The sequence below is a fragment of the Hypanus sabinus genome, chromosome 24 (genome assembly GCF_030144855.1).
Source record: "Hypanus sabinus isolate sHypSab1 chromosome 24, sHypSab1.hap1, whole genome shotgun sequence".
In the NCBI taxonomy this organism is placed as follows: Eukaryota; Metazoa; Chordata; class Chondrichthyes; order Myliobatiformes; family Dasyatidae; genus Hypanus; species Hypanus sabinus.
Window position 1 is genome coordinate 28,977,799 of NC_082729.1, and position 22,350 is coordinate 29,000,148.

General features: G+C 59.1%; 1 protein-coding gene across 1 annotated transcript in view; it reads right to left on the reverse strand.

Moving 5' to 3' along the window:
- Positions 1-22,350, reverse strand: part of LOC132380724 (neural cell adhesion molecule L1-like) — a 354,989-nt gene that overhangs the window by 86,483 nt on the left and 246,156 nt on the right. Inside the window, exons 11-12 of the mRNA XM_059949714.1 lie at positions 3,144-3,275; positions 1,911-2,054 (exon numbers count right to left, since the gene is read on the reverse strand). Coding sequence (XP_059805697.1) covers positions 1,911-2,054; positions 3,144-3,275 — 276 coding nt within the window. The remainder of the gene's footprint in view (positions 1-1,910; positions 2,055-3,143; positions 3,276-22,350) is intronic.

Below are 22,350 nucleotides of genomic sequence, written 5' to 3' on the forward strand. Positions count from 1 at the left end.
ATGTGTGGGTAACAGACAGGGAGTGACAGGGTCTGTGTGAGAGACGGGGAGAGACTCGATGTGTGGGTAACAGACAGGGAGTGACAGGGTCTGTGTGTGAGACGGGGAGTGAGTCGGTGTGTGGGTAACGGAGAGGGAGTGACAGGGTCTCAGTGAGAGACGGGGACTGACTCGGTGTGTGGGTAACGGAGAGGGAGTGACAGGGTCTGTGTGAGAGACGAGGAGAGACTCGGTGTGTGGGTAACGGACAGGGAGTGACAGGGTCTGTGTGAGACGGGGAGAGACTCGGTGTGTGGGTAACAGACAGGGAGTGGCAGGGTCTGTGTGAGACGGGGAGAGACTCGGTGTGTGGGTAATAGACAGGGAGTGACAGGGTCTCACTGAGAGACGGGGAGTGACTCGATGTGTGGGTAACAGGGAGTGACAGGGTCTGTGTGAGAGACGGGGAGAGACTCGATGTGTGGGTAACAGACAGGGAGTGACAGGGTCTCACTGAGAGACGGGGAGTGACTCGATGTGTGGGTAACAGACAGGGAGTGACAGGGTCTGTGTGAGAGACGGGGAGTGACTCGGTGTGTGGGTAACAGACAGGGAGTGACAGGGTCTCAGTGAGAGACGGGTGTGTGGGTAACGGACAGGGTGTGACAGGGTCTGGTTGAGAGATGGGGAGTGACTCGGTGTGTGGGTTACAGACAGGGAGTGACAGGGTCTCAGTGAGAGACGGGGAGTGACTCGGTGTGTGGGTAACAGACAGGGAGTGACAGGGTCTCAGTGAGAGACGGGTGTGTGGGTAACAGACAGGGAGTGACAGGGTCTGGTTGAGAGACGGGGAGAGACTCGGTGTGTGGGTAACGGAGAGGGAGTGACAGGGTCTCAGTGAGAGACGGGGAGTAACTCGGTGTGTGGGTAACAGACAGGGTGTGACAGGGTCTCAGTGAGAGACGGGGAGTGACTCGGTGTGTGGGTAACGGACAGGGAGTGACAGGGTCTCAGTGAGAGACGGGGAGTGACTCCATGTGTGGGTAATGGACAGGGAGTGACAGGGTCTCAGTGAGAGATGGGGAGTGACTCGGCGTGTGGGTAACAGAGAGGGAGAGACAGGGTCTCAGTGAGACGGGGAGAGACTCGGTGTGTGGGTAACGGACAGGGAGTGACAGGGTCTGTGTGAGACGGGGAGTGACTCGGTGTGTGGGTAACAGACAGGGAGTGACAGGGTCTCAGTGAGAGACGGGGAGTGACTCGATGTGTGGGTAACAGACAGGGAGTGACAGGGTCTGTGTGTGAAACGGGGAGTGACTCGATGTGTGGGTAACGGACAGGGAGTGACAGGGTCTGTGTGTGAAACGGGGAGTGACTCGGTGTGTGGGTAACGGACAGGGAGTGACAGGGTCTGTGTGTGAAACGGGGAGTGACTCGGTGTGTGGGTAACGGACAGGGAGTGACAGGGTCTGTGTGTGAAACGGGGAGTAACTCGGTGTGTGGGTAACGGACAGGGAGTGACAGGGTCTCAGTGAGTGACGGGGAGTGACTCGATGTGTGGGTAACGGACAGGGAGTGACAGGGTCTCAGTGAGTGACGGGGAGTGACTCGGTGTGTGGGTAACAGAGAGGGAGAGACAGGGTCTCAGTGAGAGACGGGTGTGTGGGTAACAGAGAGGGAGTGACAGGGTCTCAGTGAGTGACGGGGAGTGACTCGGTGTGTGGGTAACAGACAGGGAGAGACAGGGTCTCAGTGAGAAACGGGGAGAGACTCGGTGTGTGGGTAACGGAGAGGGAGTGACAGGGTCTCAGTGAGAGACGGGGAATGACTCGGTTGTGAGTATCTGATATGGATTGAAAAGGGTCTGCAGAAGACGGGGAGTGCATGGCATGCAGGAAAGATGTGCGAGCTTACTGGATGCCCTGGCTTACCAACGACCTGTACGATGATGTTTGCTAGCAGGGTGCCGTGCTTGTTCTCTGCCTCACACTGATAGATGGCGGAGTCCTCTTTCTTCACTGCTGTCAGGATGACCCTGCTGCCCGATATCTTTCTCCGTGGATCCGGGTCTGTCTCTGCCATTAGGAGATTGGAGTCAGTAACTTTAAATCCTTTGGCACTATCATATCAGAGGGTCAGTCCTGGTACCAGCATGTGAGTGCCATCGCAAAGAAGGCATGACAGATCTCTGCTTTCCTAAAAGTTTGCTCAGACAAACTTAGATAGATGCACAATGGAAAGTTTCCTGACTGGTTACATCACAGCCTGGTATGGAAACACCAATTCCCAAGAATGAAAGTGTCTGTAAGAAGTGGTGGATATTGGCCAGACCATCACTAGTGAATTCCTCTCCACCACTAAGTGTATTCATAGGGATCGCTGTCACAAAAAGCAGCTTCTATCCTTAAGGACCATGCTCTCTCCTCATTACTACCATCGGGCAGGAGGTACAGGAGCCTTAGGTCCAATGTCACCAGGTTCAGGAGCAGTTGTTACCCTACTGTATCAGGCTCATAGAACCATAAGAACATTACAGCACAGAAACAGGCCTTTTGGCCCTTCTTGGCTGTGCCGAACCATTTTTCTGCCACTAACCATTGACCTGCACCTGGACCAGATCCCTCCATACACCTCTCAACCATGTACCCCAGTTTTTCTTAAATGTTAAAAGAGAGCCCGCATTTACCACTTCATCTGGCAGCTCATTCCACACTCCCACCACTCTCTGTGTGAAGAAGCCCCCTCCAATGTTCCCTTTAAACTTTTCCCCCTTCACCCTTAACCCATGTCCTCTGGTTTTTTCCTTCCCTAGCTTCAGTGGAAAAAGCCTGCTTGCATTCACTCTATCTGTACCCATCATAATTTTATATACCTCTATCAAGTCTCCCCTCATTCTTCTACGCTCCAGGGAATAATGTTCTAACCTGTTCAACCTTTCTCTGTAACTCAGTTTCTCAAGTCCTGGTAACATCCTTGTAAACCTTCTCTGCACTCTTTCAACCTTATTAATTTCCCTCCTGTAATTTGGTGACCAAAACTGCACACGATACTCCAAATTTGGCCTCACCAACGCCTTATTCGGCCTCACCATAACATTCCAACTCTTACAGTTGGTTGGACGGCAGGGACCCGTCGGGCCGAAGGGCCACGGCCCCTCTGCTCACCGTTCAGAGGCACCCCGTTCATGCTCCAGCGTATCACTGCCTTCGGCTTCGCCTCCACGTCGCAGTCCAGCAGCACGTTCTCCCCCGGGCCGTAGACGCCGTCCTCGGACTTCTTCACCCAGTAGGGAGCAGCTGCATGGAGACAGGAGAGGCACGATCAGGATCTCACGCTGCTCGTGTGGCGGAGCAGTGAACGGAATGGGGTTCGATCCCTCCTGCTGCCTGTGAGGAGTTTGTGTATTCTCCCCATGGCCGTGAGGGTTTCCTCCGGGTGCTTTTATGTCTCCCATAGTCCACAGACGTACAGGTTCACATCAGTGAGTTATGGCAATGGAAGCCTAGCACGGCCTTGGGCAGTGTTGGTCTGGGGGAGAAAGGGAGGGTCTGGGGTAGAAAGGGAGGGTCTGGGGTAGAAAGGGAGGGTCTGGGGGAGAAAGGGAGGGTCTGGGGGAGAAAGGGAGGGTCTGGGGGAGGATGGGAGGGTCTGGGGGAGAAAGGGAGGGTCTGGGGGAGAAAGGGAGGGTCTGGGGGAGAAAGGGAGGGTCTGGGGGAGGATGGGAGGGTCTGGAGGAAGATGGGAGAGCCTGGAGGAGAACGGGAGGGTCTGGAGGAGAACGGGAGGGTATGGAGGAGAAAGGGAGGGTCTGGGAGAGAATGGGAGGGTCTGGAGAAAGGGGGGGTCTGCAGGAGAAAGGGGGGTCTGGAGGAGAAAGGGGGGGTCTGGAGGAGAAAGGGGGGTCTGGAGGATAAAGGGGGGTCGAGGAGAATAGGAGGGTCTGGAGGAGAAAGGGGGGGTCTGGAGGAGAAAGGGGGGTTCTGGAGGAGAATGGGAGGGTCTGGAGGAGAATGGAGGATCTGGAGGAGAAAGGGAGGGTCTGGAGGAGAAAGGGAGGGTCTGGAGGAGAAAGGGAGGGTCTGGAGGAGAATCGGAGGTTCTGGAGGAGAATGGGAGGGTCTGGAGGAGAAAGGGAGGGTCTGGAGGAGAAAGGGAGGGTCTGGAGGAGAAAGGGAGGGTCTGGAGGAGAATGGGAGGGTCGAGGAGAATGGGAGGGTCTGGAGGAGAAAGGGAGGTCTGGAGGATAAAGGGGGGTCGAGGAGAATAGGAGGGTCTGGAGGAGAAAGGGGGGGTCTGGAGGAGAAAGGGGGGTTCTGGAGGAGAATGGGAAGGTCTGGAGGAGAATGGGAGGGTCTGGAGGAGAAAGGGAGGGTCTGGAGGAGAAAGGGAGGGTCTGGAGGAGAATGGGAGGGTCTGGAGGAGAAAGGGAGGGTCTGGAGGAGAATGGGAGGGTCTGGAGGAGAAAGGGAGGGTCTGGAGGAGAATGGAGGATCTGGAGGAGAAAGGGAGGGTCTGGAGGAGAAAGGGAGGGTCTGGAGGAGAAAGGGAGGGTCTGGAGGAGAATGGGAGGGTCTGGGGGAGAATGGGAGGGTCTGGAGGAGAAAGGGAGGGTCTGGAGGAGAATGGGAGGGTCGAGGAGAATGGGTCTGGAGGAGAAAGGGAGGGTCCGGAGGAGAATGGGAGGGTCTGGAGGAGAAAGGGAGGGTCTGGAGGAGAAAGGGAGGGTCTGGGGGAGAAAGGGAGGGTCTGTAGGAGAAAGGCAGGGTCTGGAGGAGAAAGGGAGGGTCTGGAGAAAGGGAGGGTCTGGAGGAGAAAGGGAGGGTCTGGAGAAAGGGAGGGTCTGGAGGAGAAAGGGAGGGTCTGGAGGAGAAAGGGAGGGTCTGGAGGAGAAAGGGAGGGTCTGGATGAGAATGGGGGGGTCTGGAGGAGAATGGGAGGGTCTGGAGGAGAAAGGGAGGGTCTGGAGGAGAATCGGAGGGTCTGGAGGAGAATGGGAGGGTCTGGAGGAGAATAGGAGGGTCTGGAGGAGAAAGGGAGGGTCTGGAGGAGAATGGGTCTGGGGGGAGAATGGGAGGGTCTGGGGGGAGAATGGGAGGGTCTGGGGGGAGAATGGGAGGGTCTGGGGGGAGAATGGGAGGGACTGGGGGGAGAATGGGAGGGTCTGGGGGGAGAATGGGAGGGTCTGGGGGGAGAATGGGAGGGTCTGGGGGGAGAATGGGAGGGTCTGGGGGGAGAATGGGAGGGTCTGGAGGTGAATGGGAGGGTCTGGGAGAGAATGGGTGGGTATGGAGGAGAAAGGGGGGTTCTGGAGCAGAATGGGAGGGTCTGGAGAAAGGGGGGGTCTGGAGGAGAATACGAGGGTCTGGAGGAGAAAGGGAGGGTCTGGAGGAGAAAGGGAGGGTCTGGAGGAGAAAGGGAGGGTCTGGAGGAGAATGGGAGGGTCTGGAGGAGAATGGGAGGGTCTGGGAGAATGGGAGGGTCTGGGAGAGAAAGGGTCTGGGGTAGAAAGGGAGGGTCTGGGGAGAATGGGAGGGTCTGGGGTAGAAAGGGAGGGTCTGGGGGAGAATGGGAGGGTCTGGAGGAGAATGGGAGGGTCTGGAGGAGAATGGGAGGGTCTGGAGGAGAAAGGGAGGGTCTGGAGGAGAAAGGGAGGGTCTGGGGTAGAAAGGGAGGGTCTGGGGTAGAAAGGGAGGGTCTGGAGGAGGAAGGGAGGGCCTGGAGGAGAAAGGGAGGGTCTGGAGGAGAATGGAAGGGTCTGGGGTAGAAAGGGAGGGTCTGGGGGAGAATGGGAGGGTCTGGAGGAGAAAGGGAGGGTCTGGAGGAGAATGGGAGGGTCTGGAGTTGAATGGGAGGGTCTGGAGGAGAATGGGTGGGTCTGGGGGAGAATGGGAGGGTCTGGGGGAGAATGGGAGGGTCTGGGGGAGAATGGGAGGGTCTGGGGGAGAATGGGAGGTTCTGAGAGAGAATGGGAGGGTCTGGAGGAGAATGGAAGGGTCTGGGGTAGAAAGGGAGGGTCTGGGGGAGAATGGGAGGGTCTGGAGGAGAATGGGAGGATCTGGGGTAGAAAGGGAGGGTCTGGGGGAGAATGGGAGGGTCTGGAGGAGAAAGGGAGGGTCTGGAGGAGAAAGGGAGGGTCTGGAGAAAGGGAGGGTCTGGAGGAGAAAGGGAGGGTCTGGAGAAAGGGAGGGTCTGGAGGAGAAAGGGAGGGTCTGGAGGAGAAAGGGAGGGTCTGGAGGAGAAAGGGAGGGTCTGGATGAGAATGGGGGGGTCTGGAGGAGAATGGGAGGGTCTGGAGGAGAAAGGGAGGGTCTGGAGGAGAACGGGAGGGTCTGGAGAAGAATGGGAGGGTCTGGAGGAGAATAGGAGGGTCTGGAGGAGAAAGGGAGGGTCTGGAGGAGAAAGGGAGGGTCTGGGGGAGAAAGGGAGGGTCTGGGGGAGAAAGGGAGGGTCTGGGGGAGGATGGGAGGGTCTGGAGGAAGATGGGAGAGCCTGGAGGAGAACGGGAGGGTCTGGAGGAGAACGGGAGGGTATGGAGGAGAAAGGGAGGGTCTGGGAGAGAATGGGAGGGTCTGGAGAAAGGGGGGGTCTGCAGGAGAAAGGGGGGTCTGGAGGAGAAAGGGGGGGTCTGGAGGAGAAAGGGGGGTCTGGAGGATAAAGGGGGGTCGAGGAGAATAGGAGGGTCTGGAGGAGAAAGGGGGGGTCTGGAGGAGAAAGGGGGGTTCTGGAGGAGAATGGGAGGGTCTGGAGGAGAAAGGGAGGGTCTGGAGGAGAAAGGGAGGGTCTGGAGGAGAATGGGAGGTTCTGGAGGAGAATGGGAGGGTCTGGAGGAGAAAGGGAGGGTCTGGAGGAGAAAGGGAGGGTCTGGAGGAGAAAGGGAGGGTCTGGAGGAGAATGGGAGGGTCGAGGAGAATGGGAGGGTCTGGAGGAGAAAGGGAGGTCTGGAGGATAAAGGGGGGTCGAGGACAATAGGAGGGTCTGGAGGAGAAAGGGGGGGTCTGGAGGAGAAAGGGGGGTTCTGGAGGAGAATGGGAAGGTCTGGAGGAGAATGGGAGGGTCTGGAGGAGAAAGGGAGGGTCTGGAGGAGAAAGGGAGGGTCTGGAGGAGAATGGGAGGGTCTGGAGGAGAAAGGGAGGGTCTGGAGGAGAATGGGAGGGTCTGGAGGAGAAAGGGAGGGTCTGGAGGAGAATGGAGGATCTGGAGGAGAAAGGGAGGGTCTGGAGGAGAAAGGGAGGGTCTGGAGGAGAAAGGGAGGGTCTGGAGGAGAATGGGAGGGTCTGGGGGAGAATGGGAGGGTCTGGAGGAGAAAGGGAGGGTCTGGAGGAGAATGGGAGGGTCGAGGAGAATGGGAGGGTCTGGAGGAGAAAGGGAGGGTCTGGAGGAGAATGGGAGGGTCTGGAGGAGAATGGGAGGGTCTGGAGGAGAATGGGAGGGTCTGGAGGAGAATAGGAGGGTCTGGAGGAGAAAGGGAGGGTCTGGAGGAGAATGGGAGGGTCTGGGGGGAGAATGGGAGGGTCTGGGGGGAGAATGGGAGGGTCTGGGGGGAGAATGGGAGGGTCTGGGGGGAGAATGGGAGGGTCTGGGGGAGAATGGGAGGGTCTGGGGGGAGAATGGGAGGGTCTGGAGGTGAATGGGAGGGTCTGGGAGAGAATGGGTGGGTATGGAGGAGAAAGGGGGGTTCTGGAGTAGAATGGGAGGGTCTGGAGAAAGGGGGGGTCTGGAGGAGAATACGAGGGTCTGGAGGAGAAAGGGAGGGTCTGGAGGAGAAAGGGAGGGTCTGGAGGAGAAAGGGAGGGTCTGGAGGAGAAAGGGAGGGTCTGGAGGAGAATGGGAGGGTCTGGAGGAGAATGGGAGGGTCTGGAGGAGAATGGAAGGGTCTGGGGTAGAAAGGGAGGGTCTGGGGGAGAATGGGAGGGTCTGGAGGAGAAAGGGAGGGTCTGGAGGAGAATGGGAGGGTCTGGAGTTTAATGGGAGGGTCTGGAGGAGAATGGGTTGGTCTGGGGGAGAATGGGAGGGTCTGGGGGAGAATGGGAGGGTCTGGGGGAGAATGGGAGGTTCTGAGAGAGAATGGGAGGGTCTGGAGGAGAATGGAAGGGTCTGGGGTAGAAAGGGAGGGTCTGGGGGAGAATGGGAGGGTCTGGAGGAGAATGGGAGGATCTGGGGTAGAAAGGGAGGGTCTGGGGGAGAATGGGAGGGTCTGGAGGAGAAAGGGAGGGTCTGGAGGAGAAAGGGAGGGTCTGGAGAAAGGGAGGGTCTGGAGGAGAAAGGGAGGGTCTGGAGAAAGGGAGGGTCTGGAGGAGAAAGGGAGGGTCTGGAGGAGAAAGGGAGGGTCTGGATGAGAATGGGGGGGTCTGGAGGAGAATGGGAGGGTCTGGAGGAGAAAGGGAGGGTCTGGAGGAGAATGGGAGGGTCTGGAGGAGAATGGGAGGGTCTGGAGGAGAATAGGAGGGTCTGGAGGAGAAAGGGAGGGTCTGGAGGAGAATGGGAGGGTCTGGGGGGAGAATGGGAGGGTCTGGGGGGAGAATGGGAGGGTCTGGGGGGAGAATGGGAGGGTCTGGGGGGAGAAAGGGAGGGTCTGGGGGGAGAATGGGAGGGTCTGGGGGGAGAATGGGAGGGTCTGGGGGGAGAATGGGAGGGTCTGGAGGAGAATGGGAGGGTCTGGGAGAGAATGGGTGGGTATGGAGGAGAAAGGGGGGTTCTGGAGTAGAATGGGAGGGTCTGGAGAAAGGGGGGGTCTGGAGGAGAATACGAGGGTCTGGAGGAAGGGAGGGTCTGGAGGAGAAAGGGAGGGTCTGGAGGAGAAAGGGAGGGTCTGGAGGAGAAAGGGAGGGTCTGGAGGAGAAAGGGAGGGTCTGGAGGAGAATGGGAGGGTCTGGAGGAGAATGGGAGGGTCTGGGAGAATGGGAGGGTCTGGGAGAGAAAGGGTCTGGGGTAGAAAGGGAGGGTCTGGGGAGAATGGGAGGGTCTGGGGTAGAAAGGGAGGGTCTGGGGGAGAATGGGAGGGTCTGGAGGAGAATGGGAGGGTCTGGAGGAGAATGGGAGGGTCTGGAGCAGAAAGGGAGGGTCTGGGGTAGAAAGGGAGGGTCTGGGGTAGAAAGGGAGGGTCTGGAGGAGGAAGGGAGGGTCTGGAGGAGAAAGGGAGGGTCTGGAGGAGAATGGAAGGGTCTGCGGTAGAAAGGGAGGGTCTGGGGGAGAATGGGAGGGTCTGGAGGAGAAAGGGAGGGTCTGGAGGAGAATGGGAGGGTCTGGAGTTGAATGGGAGGGTCTGGAGGAGAATGGGTGGGTCTGGGGGAGAATGGGAGGGTCTGGGGGAGAATGGGAGGGTCTGGGGGAGAATGGGAGGTTCTGAGAGAGAATGGGAGGGTCTGGAGGAGAATGGAAGGGTCTGGGGTAGAAAGGGAGGGTCTGGGGGAGAATGGGAGGGTCTGGAGGAGAATGGGAGGGTCTGGGGTAGAAAGGGAGGGTCTGGGGGAGAATGGGAGGGTCTGGAGGAGAAAGGGAGGGTCTGGAGGAGAATGGGAGTGTCTGGAGGAGAATGGGAGGGTCTTAAGGAGAATGGGAGGGTCTGGAGGATAATGGGAAGGTCTGGAGGAGAATGGGAGGGTCAGGAGGAGAATGGGAGGGTTTGGAGGAGAATGGGAGGGTCTGGAGGAGAAAGGGAGGGTCTGAGGGGAGAAAGGGAGGGACTGAGGGAGAAAGGGAGGGTCTGAGGGAGAAAGGGAGGGTCTGGGATAGAAAGGGAGGGTCTGGGGTAGAAAGGGAGGGTCTGGGGGAGAAAGGGAGTGTCTGGAGGAGAAATGGAGGGTCTGGGAGAGAAAGGGAGGGTCTGGAAGAGAAAGGGAGGGTCTGGGGGAGAATGGGAGGGTCTGGGGGAGAAAGGGAGGGTCTGCGGTAGAAAGGGAGGGTCTGGGGGAGAATGGGAGGGTCTGGAGGAGAATGGGAGGGTCTGGAGGAGAATGGGAGGGTCTAGAGGAGAATGGGTGGGTCTGGAGGAGAAAGGGAGGGTCTGGAGGAGAAAGGGAGGGTCTGGGGGAGCAAGGGAGGTTCTGGGGGAGCAAGGGAGGGTCTGGGGGAGAAAGGGAGAGTCTGGGGTAGAAAGGGACTGGGGGAGAAAGGGAGGGTCTGGGGGAGAAAGGGAGGGTCTGGAGGAGAATAGGAGGGTCTGGGAGAGAATGGGTGGGTCTGGAGGAGAAAGGGAGGGTCTGGGGGAGAAAGGGAGGGTGTGGAGTAGAAAGGGTGGGACTGGGGGAGAATGGGAGGGTCTGGAGGAGAAAGGGAGGGTCTGAGGGAGAAAGGGAGGGTCTGGGGTAGAAAGGGAGGGTCTGGGGAGAAAGGGAGGGTCTGGAGGAGAAAGGGAGGGTCTGGGAGAGAAAGGGAGGGTCTGGGAGAGAAAGGGAGGGTCTGGGAGAGAAAGGGAGGGTCTGGGGTAGAAAGGGAGGGTCTGGGGTAAAAAGGGAGGGTCTGGGGGAGAATGGGAGGGTCTGGAGGAGAAAGGGAGGGTCTGGAGGAGAATGGGAGGGTCTGGAGGAGAATGGGAGGGTCTGGGAGAATGGGAGGGTCTGGGAGAGAAAGGGTCTGGGGTGGAAAGGGAGGGTCTGGGGAGAATGGGAGGGTCTGGGGTAGAAAGGGAGGGTCTGGGGGAGAATGGGAGGGTCTGGAGGAGAATGGGAGGGTCTGGAGGAGAATGGGAGGGTCTGGAGGAGAAAGGGAGGGTCTGGGGTAGAAAGGGAGGGTCTGGGGTAGAAAGGGAAGGTCTGGAGGAGGAAGGGAGGGTCTGGAGGAGGAAGGGAGGGTCTGGAGGAGAATGGAAGGGTCTGGGGTAGAAAGGGAGGGTCTGGGGGAGAATGGGAGGGTCTGGAGGAGAAAGGGAGGGTCTGGAGGAGAATGGGAGGGTCTGGAGTTGAATGGGAGGGTCTGGAGGAGAATGGGTGGGTCTGGGGGAGAATGGGAGGGTCTGGGGGAGAATGGGAGGGTCTGGGGGAGAATGGGAGGGTCTGAGAGAGAATGGGAGGGTCTGGAGGAGAATGGAAGGGTCTGGGGTAGAAAGGGAGGGTCTGGGGGAGAATGGGAGGGTCTGGAGGAGAATGGGAGGGTCTGGGAGAGAATGGGAGGGTCTGGAGGAGAAAGGGAGGGTCTGGAGGAGAATGGGAGGGTCTGGAGGAGAATGGGAGGGTCTGGAGGAGAATGGGAGGGTCTGGGAGAGAAAGGGTCTGAGGAAGAAAGGGAGGGTCTGGGGAGAATGGGAGGGTCTGGGGTAGAAAGGGAGGGTCTGGGGGAGAATGGGAGGGTCTGGAGGAGAATGGGAGGGTCTGGAGGAGAATGGGAGGGTCTGGAGGAGAAAGGGAGGGTCTGGGGTAGAAAGGGAGGGTCTGGGGTAGAAAGGCAGGGTCTGGAGGAGAAAGGGAGGGTCTGGAGGAGAAAGGGAGGGTCTGGAGGAGAATGGAAGGGTCTGGGGTAGAAAGGGAGGGTCTGGGGGAGAATGGGAGGGTCAGGAGGAGAAAGGGAGGGTCTGGAGGAGAATGGGAGGGTCTGGAGGAGAAAGGGAGGGTCTGTAGGAGAATGGGAGGGTCTGGAGGAGAATGGGAGGGTCTGGAGGAGAATGGGTGGGTCTGGGGAAGAATGGGAGGGTCTGGGGCAGAATGGGAGGGTCTGGGGGAGAATGGGAGGGTCTGAGAGAGAATGGGAGGGTCTGGAGGAGAATGGAAGTGTCTGGGGTAGAAAGGGAGGGTCTGGGGGAGAATGGGAGGGTCTGGAGGAGAATGGGAGGGTCTGGGACAGAATGGGAGGGTCTGGAGGAGAAAGGGAGGGTCTGGAGGAGAATGGGAGGGTCTGGAGGAGAAAGGGAGGGTCTGGAGGAGAATGGGAGGGTCTGGAGGAGAATGGGAGGGTCTGGAGGAGAATGGGAGGGTCTGGGAGAGAATGGGAGGGTCTGGAGGAGAAAGGGAGGGTCTGAAGGAGAATGGGAGGGTCTGGAGGAGAATGGGAGGGTCTGGGAGAGAATGGGAGGGTCTGGAGAAAGGGGTGTCTGGAGGAGAATGGGGTGGTCTGGAGGAGAATGGGAGGGTCTGGAGGAGAAAGGGAGTGTCTGGAGGAGAATGGGAGGGTCTGGAGGAGAATGGGAGGGTCTGGAGGAGAATAGGAGGGTCTGAGGAGAAAGGGAGGGTCTGGAGGAGAAAGGGAGGGTCTGGGGGGAGAATGGGAAGGTCTGGGGGGAGAATGGGAGGGTCTGGGGGGAGAATGGGAGGGTCTGGGGGGAGAATGGGAGGGCCTGGAGGAGAATGAGAGGGTCTGGGAGAGAATGGGTGGGTATGGAGGAGAAAGGGGGGGTCTGGAGGAGAATGGGAGGGTCTGGAGAAAGGGGGGGTCTGGAGGAGAATGGGAGGGTCTGGAGAAAGGGGGGGTCTGGAGGAGAAAGGGAGGTTCTGGAGGAGAATGGGGGGGTCTGGGAGAGAATGGGAGGGTCTGGAGGAGAAAGGGAGGGTCTGGAGGAGAATGGGAGGGTCTGGAGGAGAATGGGAGGGTCTGGAGGAGAATGGGAGGGTCTGGAGGAGAATGGGAGGGTCTGGAGGAGAATGGGAGGGTCTGGGAGAATGGGAGGGTCTGGGGTAGAAGGAGGGTCTGGGGGAGAGTCTGGAGGAGAAAGGGAGGGTCTGGGAGAGAAAGGGTCTGAGGTAGAAAGGGAGGGTCTGGGGAGAATGGGAGGGTCTGGGGTAGAAAGGGAGGGTCTGGGGGAGAATGGGAGGGTCTGGAGGAGAATGGGAGGGTCTGGAGGAGAATGGGAGGGTCTGGAGGAGAATGGGAGGGTCTGGAGGAGAAAGGGAGGGTCTGGGGTAGAAAGGGAGGGTCTGGGGTAGAAAGGGAGGGTCTGGAGGAGAAAGGGAGGGTCTGGAGGAGAAAGGGAGGGTCTGGAGGAGAATGGAAGGGTCTGGGGTAGAAAGGGAGGGTCTGGGGGAGAATGGGAGGGTCTGGAGGAGAAAGGGAGGGTCTGGAGGAGAATGGGAGGGTCTGGAGGAGAAAGGGAGGGTCTGTAGGAGAATGGGAGGGTCTGGAGGAGAATGGGAGGGTCTGGAGGAGAATGGGTGGGTCTGGGGGAGAATGGGAGGGTCTGGGGGAGAATGGGAGGGTCTGGGGGAGAATGGGAGGGTCTGAGAGAGAATGGGAGGGTCTGGAGGAGAATGGAAGTGTCTGGGGTAGAAAGGGAGGGTCTGGGGGAGAATGGGAGGGTCTGGAGGAGAATGGGAGGGTCTGGGAGAGAATGGGAGGGTCTGGAGGAGAAAGGGAGGGTCTGGAGGAGAATGGGAGGGTCTGGAGGAGAAAGGGAGGGTCTGGAGGAGAATGGGAGGGTCTGGAGGAGAATGGGAGGGTCTGGAGGAGAATGGGAGGGTCTGGAGGAGAATGGGAGGGTCTGCGAGAGAATGGGAGGGTCTGGAGGAGAAAGGGAGGGTCTGAAGGAGAATGGGAGGGTCTGGAGGAGAATGGGAGGGTCTGGGAGAGAATGGGAGGGTCTGGAGAAAGGGGTCTCTGGAGGAGAATGGGGGGGTCTGGAGGAGAATGGGAGGGTCTGGAGGAGAAAGGGAGTGTCTGGAGGAGAATGGGAGGGTCTGGAGGAGAATGGGAGGGTCTGGAGGAGAATAGGAGGGTCTGGAGGAGAAAGGGAGGGTCTGGAGGAGAAAGGGAGGGTCTGGGGGGAGAATGGGAAGGTCTGGGGGGAGAATGGGAGGGTCTGGGGGGAGAATGGGAGGGTCTGGGGGGAGAATGGGAGGGCCTGGAGGAGAATGAGAGGGTCTGGGAGAGAATGGGTGGGTATGGAGGAGAAAGGGGGGGTCTGGAGGAGAATGGGAGGGTCTGGAGAAAGGGGGGGTCTGGAGGAGAAAGGGAGGTTCTGGAGGAGAAAGGGAGGGTCCGGGGGGAGAATGGGAGGGTCTGGAGGAGAATGGGAGGGTCTGGGAGAGAATGGGTGGGTCTGGAGGAGAATGGGTGGGTCTGGAGGAGAATGGGTGGGTCTGGAGGAGAATGGGTGGGTCTGGAGGAGAATGGGTGGGTCTGGAGGAGAATGGGAGGGTCTCAAGGGGAATGAGAGGGTCTCAAGGAGAATGGGAGGGTCTGGAGGAGAATGGGAGGGTCTGGAGGAGAAAGGGAGGGTCTGGGGGAGAATGGTAGGGTCTGGAGGAGAAAGGGAGGGTCTGGAGGAGAAAGGGAGGGTCTGGGGTAGAAAGGAAGGGGCTGGGGTAGAAAGGGAGGGGCTGGGGTAGAAAGGGAGGGTCTGGGGAGAACGGAAGGGTCTGGAGGAAAATGGGAGGGACTGGAGAAAGGGAGGGTCTGGAGGAGAAAGGGAGGGTCTGGAGAAAGGGAGGGTCTGAAGGAGAATGGAAGGGTCTGGAGGGTCTGGAGGAGAAAGGGAGGGTCTGGAGAAAGGGAGGGTCTGGAGAAAGGGAGGGTCTGGGGAGAATGGGAGGGTCTGGAGGAAAATGGAAGGGTCTGAAGGAGAAAGGGAGGGTCTGGAGGAGAAAGGGAGGGTCTGAAGAAGAACAGGAGGGTCAGGAAAAGGGAGGTTCTGGAGAAAGGGAGGGTCTGGAGGAGAATGAGAGGGTCTGAAGGAGAAAGGGAGTGTCTGGAGGAGAAAGTGAGGGTCTGGAGGAGAAAGTGAGGGTCTGGAGGAGAAAGGGAGGGTCTGAAGGAGAATGGGAGGGTCTGGAGGTGAATGGGAGGGTCTGGAGGAGAATAGGAGGGTCTGGAGGAGAATGGGAGGGTCTGGAGGAGAATGGGAGGGTCTGGAGGAGAATGGGAGGGTCTGGAGGAGTATGGGTGGGTCTGGAGGTGAATGGGAGGGTTTGGAGGAGAATAGGAGGGTCTGGGAGAGAATGGGAGGGTCTGGGAGAGAATGGGAGGGTCTGGAGGAGAATGGGAGGTTCTGGAGGTGAATGGGAGGGTCTGGAGGAGAATAGGAGGGTCTGGGAGAGAATGGGAGGGTCTGGGAGAGAATGGGAGGGTCTGGGAGAGAATGGGAGGGTCTGGAGGAGAATGGGAGGGTCTGGGAGAGAATGGGTGGGTCTGGAGGAGAAAGGGAGGGTGTGGGGTAGAAAGGGAGTGTCTGGGGGAGAATGGGAGGGTCTGGAGGAGAAAGGGAGGGTCTGGGGGAGAAAGGGAGGGTCTGGGGTAGAAAGGGAGGGTCTGGGGTAGAAAGGGAGGGTCTGGGGGAGAATGGGAGGGTCTGGGGGAGAAAGGGAGGGTCTGGGGTAGAAAGGGAGGGTCTGGGGGAGAAACGGAGGGTCTGGGGTAGAAAGGGAAGGTCTGGGGGAGAATGGGAGGGTCTGGGGGAGAAAGGGAGGGTCTGGGGTAGAAAGGGGGGGTCTGGAGGAGAAAGGGAGGGTCTGGAGGAGAATAGGAGGGTCTGGAGGAGAAAGGGAGGGTCTGAGAGAGAATAGGTCTGGGAGAGAATAGGAGGGTCTGGAGGAGAATGGGAGGGTCTGGAGGAGAAAGGGAGGGTCTGGAGGAGAAAGGGAGGGTCTGGAGGAGAATGGGTGGGTCTGGGGGAGAATGGGAGGGTCTGGAGGAGAGTCTCAAGGAGAATGGGAGTGTCTGGAGGAGAATGGGAGGGTCTCAAGGAGAATGGGAGGTTCTGGAGGAGAATGGGAGGGTCTGGAGGAGAATGGGAGGGTCAGGAGGAGAATGGGAGGGTCTGGAGGAGAATGGGAGGGTCTGGAGGAGAAAGGGATGGTCTGAGGGAGAAAGGGATGGTCTGGGAGAGAAAGGGAGGGTCTGGGAGAGAAAGGGAGGGTCTGGGGGAGAAAGGGAGGGTCTGGGGGAGAAAGGGAGGGTCTGGGGGAGAATGGGAGGGTCTGGAGGAGAAAGGGAGGGTCTGGAGGAGAAAGGGAGGGTCTGGAGGAGAATGGGAGGGTCTGGAGGAGAAAGGGAGGGTCTGGAGGAGAAAGGGAGGGTCTGGAGGAGAATGGGTGGGTCTGGGGGAGAATGGGAGGGTCTGGAGGAGAGTCTCAAGGAGAATGGGAGTGTCTGGAGGAGAATGGGAGGGTCTCAAGGAGAATGGGAGTGTCTGGAGGAGAATGGGAGGGTCTGGAGGAGAAAGGGAGGGTCTGGAGGAGAAAGGGAGGGTCTGGAGGAGAAAGGGAGGTTCTGGAGGAGAAAGGGAGGGTCTGAGGGAGAAAGGGAGGGTCTGGGGTAGAAAGGGAGGGTCTGGGGTAGAAAGGGAGGGTCTGGAGGAGAATGGGAGGGTCTGGAGGAGAAAGGGAGGGTCTGGAGGAGAATGGGAGGGTCTGGAGGAGAATGGGAGGGTCTGGGGGAGAAAGGGAGGGTCTGGGGGAGAAAGGGAGGGTCTGAGGGAGAAAGGGAGGGTCTGGGGGAGAAAGGGAGGGTCTGGGGTAGAAAGGGAGGGTCTGGGGTAGAAAGGGAGGGTCTGGGGGGAATGGGGGAGAATGGGAGGGTCTGGGGGACAATGGGAGGGTCTGGTGTAGAAAGGGGGGGTCTGGAGGAGAAAGGGAGAGTCTGGAGGAGAATGGGAGGGTTTGGGGGAGAATGGGAGGGTCTGGAGGAGAAAGGGAGGGTCTGGAGGAGAAAGGGAGGGTCTGGAGGAGAATGGGTGGGTCTGGAGGATAAAGGGAGGGTCTGGAGGAGAAAGGGAGGGTCTGGAGGAGAATAGGAGGGTCTGGAGGAGAATAGGAGGGTCTGGAGGAGAAAGGGAGTGTCTGGGAGAGAATAGGAGGGTCTGGGAGAGAATAGGAGGGTCTGGGAGAGAATAGGAGGGTCTGGAGGAGAATGGGAGGGTCTGGAGGAGAAAGGGAGGGTCTGGAGGAGAAAGGGAGGGTCTGGAGGAGAATGGGTGGGTCTGGGGGAGAATGGGAGGGTCTGGAGGAGACTCTCAAGGAGAATGGGAGTGTCTGGAGGAGAATGGGAGGGTCTCAAGGAGAATGGGAGTGTCTGGAGGAGAATGGGAGGGTCTGGAGGAGAAAGGGAGGGTCTGGAGGAGAAAGGGAGGTTCTGGAGGAGAAAGGGAGGGTCTGAGGGAGAAAGGGAGGGTCTGGGGTAGAAAGGGAGGGTCTGGAGGAGAAAGGGAGGGTCTGGAGGAGAATGGGTGGGTCTGGGGGAGAATGGGAGGGTCTGGAGGAGAGTCTCAAGGAGAATGGGAGTGTCTGGAGGAGAATGGGAGGGTCTCAAGGAGAATGGGAGGTTCTGGAGGAGAATGGGAGGGTCTGGAGGAGAATGGGAGGGTCAGGAGGAGAATGGGAGGGTCTGGAGGAGAATGGGAGGGTCTGGAGGAGAAAGGGATGGTCTGAGGGAGAAAGGGATGGTCTGAGGGAGAAAGGGAGGGTCTGGGGTAGAAAGGGAGGGTCAGGGGTAGAAAGGGAGGGTCTGGGGGATAAAGGGAGGGTCTGGAGGAGAGTCTGGGAGAGAAAGGGAGGGTCTGGGAGAGAAAGGGAGGGTCTGGGGGAGAAAGGGAGGGTCTGGGGGAGAAAGGGAGGGTCTGAGGGAGAAAGGGAGGGTCTGGGGGAGAAAGGGAGGGTCTGGGGTAGAAAGGGAGGGTCTGGGGTAGAAAGGGAGGGTCTGGGGGGAATGGGGGAGAATGGGAGGGTCTGGGGGACAATGGGAGGGTCTGGTGTAGAAAGGGGGGGTCTGGAGGAGAAAGGGAGAGTCTGGAGGAGAATGGGAGGGTTTGGGGGAGAATGGGAGGGTCTGGAGGAGAAAGGGAGGGTCTGGAGGAGAAAGGGAGGGTCTGGAGGAGAATGGGTGGGTCTGGAGGATAAAGGGAGGGTCTGGAGGAGAAAGGGAGGGTCTGGAGGAGAATAGGAGGGTCTGGAGGAGAATAGGAGGGTCTGGAGGAGAAAGGGAGGGTCTGGGAGAGAATAGGAGGGTCTGGGAGAGAATAGGAGGGTCTGGGAGAGAATAGGAGGGTCTGGAGGAGAATGGGAGGGTCTGGAGGAGAAAGGGAGGGTCTGGAGGAGAAAGGGAGGGTCTGGAGGAGAATGGGTGGGTCTGGGGGAGAATGGGAGGGTCTGGAGGAGACTCTCAAGGAGAATGGGAGTGTCTGGAGGAGAATGGGAGGGTCTCAAGGAGAATGGGAGTGTCTGGAGGAGAATGGGAGGGTCTGGAGAAGAAAGGGAGGGTCTGGAGGAGAAAGGGAGGTTCTGGAGGAGAAAGGGAGGGTCTGAGGGAGAAAGGGAGGGTCTGGGGTAGAAAGGGAGGGTCTGGGGTAGAATGGGAGGCTCTGGGGGAGAAAGGGAGGGTCTGGAGGAGAAAGGGAGGGTCTGGGAGAGAAAGGGAGGGTCTGGGAGAGAAAGGGAGGGTCTGGGGGAGAAAGGGAGGGTCTGGGGGAGAAAGGGAGGGTCTGGGGTAGAAAGGGAGGGTCTGGGGGAGAATGGGAGGGTCTGGAGGAGAATGGGAGGGTCTGGAGGAGAATGGGTGGGTCTGGAGGAGAAAGGGAGGGTCTGGAGGAGAAAGGGAGGGTCTGGAGGAGAATGGGAGGGTCTGGAGGAGAAAGGGAGGGTCTGGAGGAGAATGGGAGGGTCTGGAGGAGAATGGGAGGGTCTGGAGGAGAATGGGACGGTCTGGGAGAGAATGGGAGGGTCTGGAGGAGAAAGGGAGGGTCTGGGAGAGAATGGGAGGGTCTGGAGAAAGGGGGGGTCTGGAGGAGAATGGGGGGGTCTGGAGGAGATTGGGAGGGTCTGGAGGAGAAAGGGAGTGTCTGGAGGAGAATGGGAGGGTCTGGAGGCGAATGGGAGGGTCTGGAGGAGAATAGGAGGGTCTGGAGGAGAACGGAAGGGTCTGGAGGAGAAAGGGAGGGTCTGGAGGAGAAAGGGAGGGTCTGGGGGGAGAATGGGAGGGTCTGGAGGAGAAAGGGTGGGATTGGAGGAGAAGGGGAATGAGAGGGTCTCAAGGAGAATGGGAGGGTCTGGAGGAGAATGGGAGGGTCTGGAGGAGAATGGGAGGGTCTGGAGGAGAAAGGGAGGGTCTGGGGGAGAATGGTAGGGTCTGGAGGAGAAAGGGAGGGTCTGGAGGAGAAAGGGAGGGTCTGGAGGAGAAAGGGAGGGTCTGAAGGAGAAAGGGAGGGTCTGGAGGAGAAAGTGAGGGTCTGGAGGAGAAAGTGAGGGTCTGGAGGAGAAAGGGAGGGTCTAAAGGAGAATGGGAGGGTCTGGAGGTGAATGGGAGGGTCTGGAGGAGAATAGGAGGGTCTGGAGGAGAATAGGAGGGTCTGGAGGAGAATGGGAGGGTCTGGAGGAGAATGGGAGGGTCTGGAGGAGAATGGGAGGGTCTGGAGGAGAATGGGAGGGTCTGGAGGAGAATGGGAGGGTCTGGAGGTGAATGGGAGGGTTTGGAGGAGAATAGGAGGGTCTGGGAGAGAATGGGAGGGTCTGGGAGAGAATGGGAGGGTCTGGAGGAGAATGGGAGGTTCTGGAGGTGAATGGGAGGGTCTGGAGGAGAATAGGAGGGTCTGGGAGAGAATGGGAGGGTCTGGGAGAGAATGGGAGGGTCTGGGAGAGAATGGGAGGGTCTGGAGGAGAATGGGAGGGTCTGGGAGAGAATGGGTGGGTCTGGAGGAGAAAGGGAGGGTCTGGGGGAGAAAGGGAGGGTGTGGGGTAGAAAGGGAGTGTCTGGGGGAGAATGGGAGGGTCTGGAGGAGAAAGGGAGGGTCTGGGGGAGAAAGGGAGGATCTGGGGTAGAAAGGGAGGGTCTGGGGTAGAAAGGGAGGGTCTGGGGGAGAATGGGAGGGTCTGGGGGAGAAAGGGAGGGTCTGGGGTAGAAAGGGAGGGTCTGGGGGAGAAAGGGAGGGTCTGGGGTAGAAAGGAAAGGTCTGGGGGAGAATGGGAGGGTCTGGGGGAGAAAGGGAGGGTCTGGGGTAGAAAGGGGGGGTCTGGAGGAGAAAGGGAGGGTCTGGAGGAGAATAGGAGGGTCTGGAGGAGAAAGGGAGGGTCTGAGAGAGAATAGGTCTGGGAGAGAATAGGAGGGTCTGGAGGAGAATGGGAGGGTCTGGAGGAGAAAGGGAGGGTCTGGAGGAGAAAGGGAGGGTCGGGAGGAGAATGGGTGGGCCTGGGGGAGAATGGGAGGGTCTGGAGGAGAGTCTCAAGGAGAATGGGAGTGTCTGGAGGAGAATGGGAGGGTCTCAAGGAGAATGGGAGGTTCTGGAGCAGAATGGGAGGGTCTGGAGGAGAATGGGAGGGTCAGGAGGAGAATGGGAGGGTCTGGAGGAGAATGGGAGGGTCTGGAGGAGAAAGGGAGGGTCTGAGGGAGAAAGGGATGGTCTGAGGGAGAAAGGGAGGGTCTGGGGTAGAAAGGGAGGGTCAGGGTTAGAAAGGGAGGGTCTGGGGGAGAAAGGGAGGGTCTGGGGGAGAAAGGGAGGGTCTGGAGGAGAGTCTGGGAGAGAAAGGGAGGGTCTGGGAGAGAAAGGGAGGGTCTGGGGGAGAAAGGGAGGGTCTGGGGGAGAAAGGGAGGGTCTGGGGGAGAAAGGGAGGGTCTGGGGGAGAACGGGAGGGTCTGGGGTAGAAAGGGAGGATCTGGGGGGTATGGGGGAGAATGGGAGGGTCTGGGGGACAATGGGAGGGTCTGGTGCAGAAAGGGGGGGTCTGGAGGAGAAAGGGAGGGTCTGGAGGAGAATGGGAGGGTCTGGGGGAGAATGGGAGGGTCTGGAGGAGAAAGGGAGGGTCTGGAGCAGAAAGGGAGGGTCTGGTGGAGAATGGGTGGGTCTGGAGGATAAAGGGAGGGTCTGGAGGAGAAAGGGAGGGTCTGGGGGAGAAAGGGAGGGTCTGGGGGAGAAATGGTCTGGGGTAGAAAGGGAGGGTCTGGGGGAGAAAGGGAGGGTCTGGAGGAGAATAGGAGGGTCTGGAGGAGAATAGGAGGGTCTGGAGGAGAAAGGGAGGGTCTGGGAGAGAATAGGAGGGTCTGGGAGAGAATAGGAGGGTCTGGAGGAGAATGGGAGGGTCTGGAGTAGAATGGGAGGGTCTGGAGGAGAAAGGGAGGGTCTGGAGGAGAAAGGGAGGGTCTGGAGGAGAATGGGTGGGTCTGGGGAGAATGGGAGGGTCTGGAGGAGAGTCTCAAGGAGAATGGGAGTGTCTGGAGGAGAATGGGAGGGTCTCAAGGAGAATGGTAGGGTCTGGAGGAGAATGGGAGGGTCTGGAGGAGAAAGGGAGGGTCTGGAGGAGAAAGGGAGGGTCTGAGGGAGAAAGGGAGGGTCTGGGGTAGAAAGGGAGGGTCTGGGGTAGAAAGGGAGGGTCTGGGGGAGAAAGGGAGGGTCTGGAGGAGAAAGGGAGGGTCTGGGAGAGAAAGGGAGGGTCTGGGAGAGAAAGGGAGGGTCTGGGGGAGAAAGGGAGGGTCTGGGGGAGAAAGGGAGGGTCTGGGGTAGAAAGGGAGGGTCTGGGGGAGAATGGGAGGGTCTGGAGGAGAATGGGAGGGTCTGGAGGAGAATGGGTGGGTCTGGAGGAGAAAGGGAGGGTCTGGAGGAGAAAGGGAGGGTCTGGAGGAGAAAGGGAGGGTCTGGAGGAGAATCGGAGGGTCTGGAGGAGAATGGGAGGGTCTGCAGGAGAATGGGAGGGTCTGGGAGAGAATAGGAGGGTCTGGAGGAGAATGGGAGGGTCTGGAGGAGAAAGGGAGGGTCTGGAGGAGAAAGGGAGGGTCTGGAGGAGAATGGGTGGGTCTGGAGGAGAATGGGTGGGTCTGGGGGAGAATGGGAGGGTCTGGGGGAGAATGGGAGGGTCTGGAGGAGAGTCTCAAGGAGAATGGGAGTGTCTGGAGGAGAATAGGAGGGTCTCAAGGAGAATGGGAGGTTCTGGAGGAGAATGGGAGGGTCTGGAGGAGAATGGGAGGGTCAGGAGGAGAATGGGAGGGTCTGGAGGAGAATCGGAGGGTCTGGAGGAGAAAGGGAGGGTCTGAGGGAGAAAGGGATGGTCTGAGGGAGAAAGGGAGGGTCTGGGGTAGAAAGGGAGGGTCAGGGGTAGAAAGGGAGGGTCTGGGGGAGAAAGGGAGGGTCTGGAGGAGAGTCTGGGAGAGAAAGGGAGGGTCTGGGAGAGAAAGGGAGGGTCTGGAAGAGAAAGGGAGGGTCTGGGGGAGAAAGGGAGGGTCTGGGGGAGAAAGGGAGGGTCTGGGGGAGAAAGGGAGGGTCTGGGGTAGAAAGGGAGGGTCTGGGGGGTATGGGGGAGAATGGGAGGGTCTGGGGGACAATGGGAGGGTCTGGTGTAGAAAGGGGGGGTCTGGAGGAGAAAGGGAGGGTCTGGAGGAGAATGGGAGGGTCTGGGGGAGAATGGGAGGGTCTGGAGGAGAAAGGGAGGGTCTGGAGCAGAAAGCGAGGGTCTGGAGGAGAATGGGTGGGTCTGGAGGATAAAGGGAGGGTCTGGAGGAGAAAGGGAGGGTCTGGGGGAGAATGGGAGTGTCTGG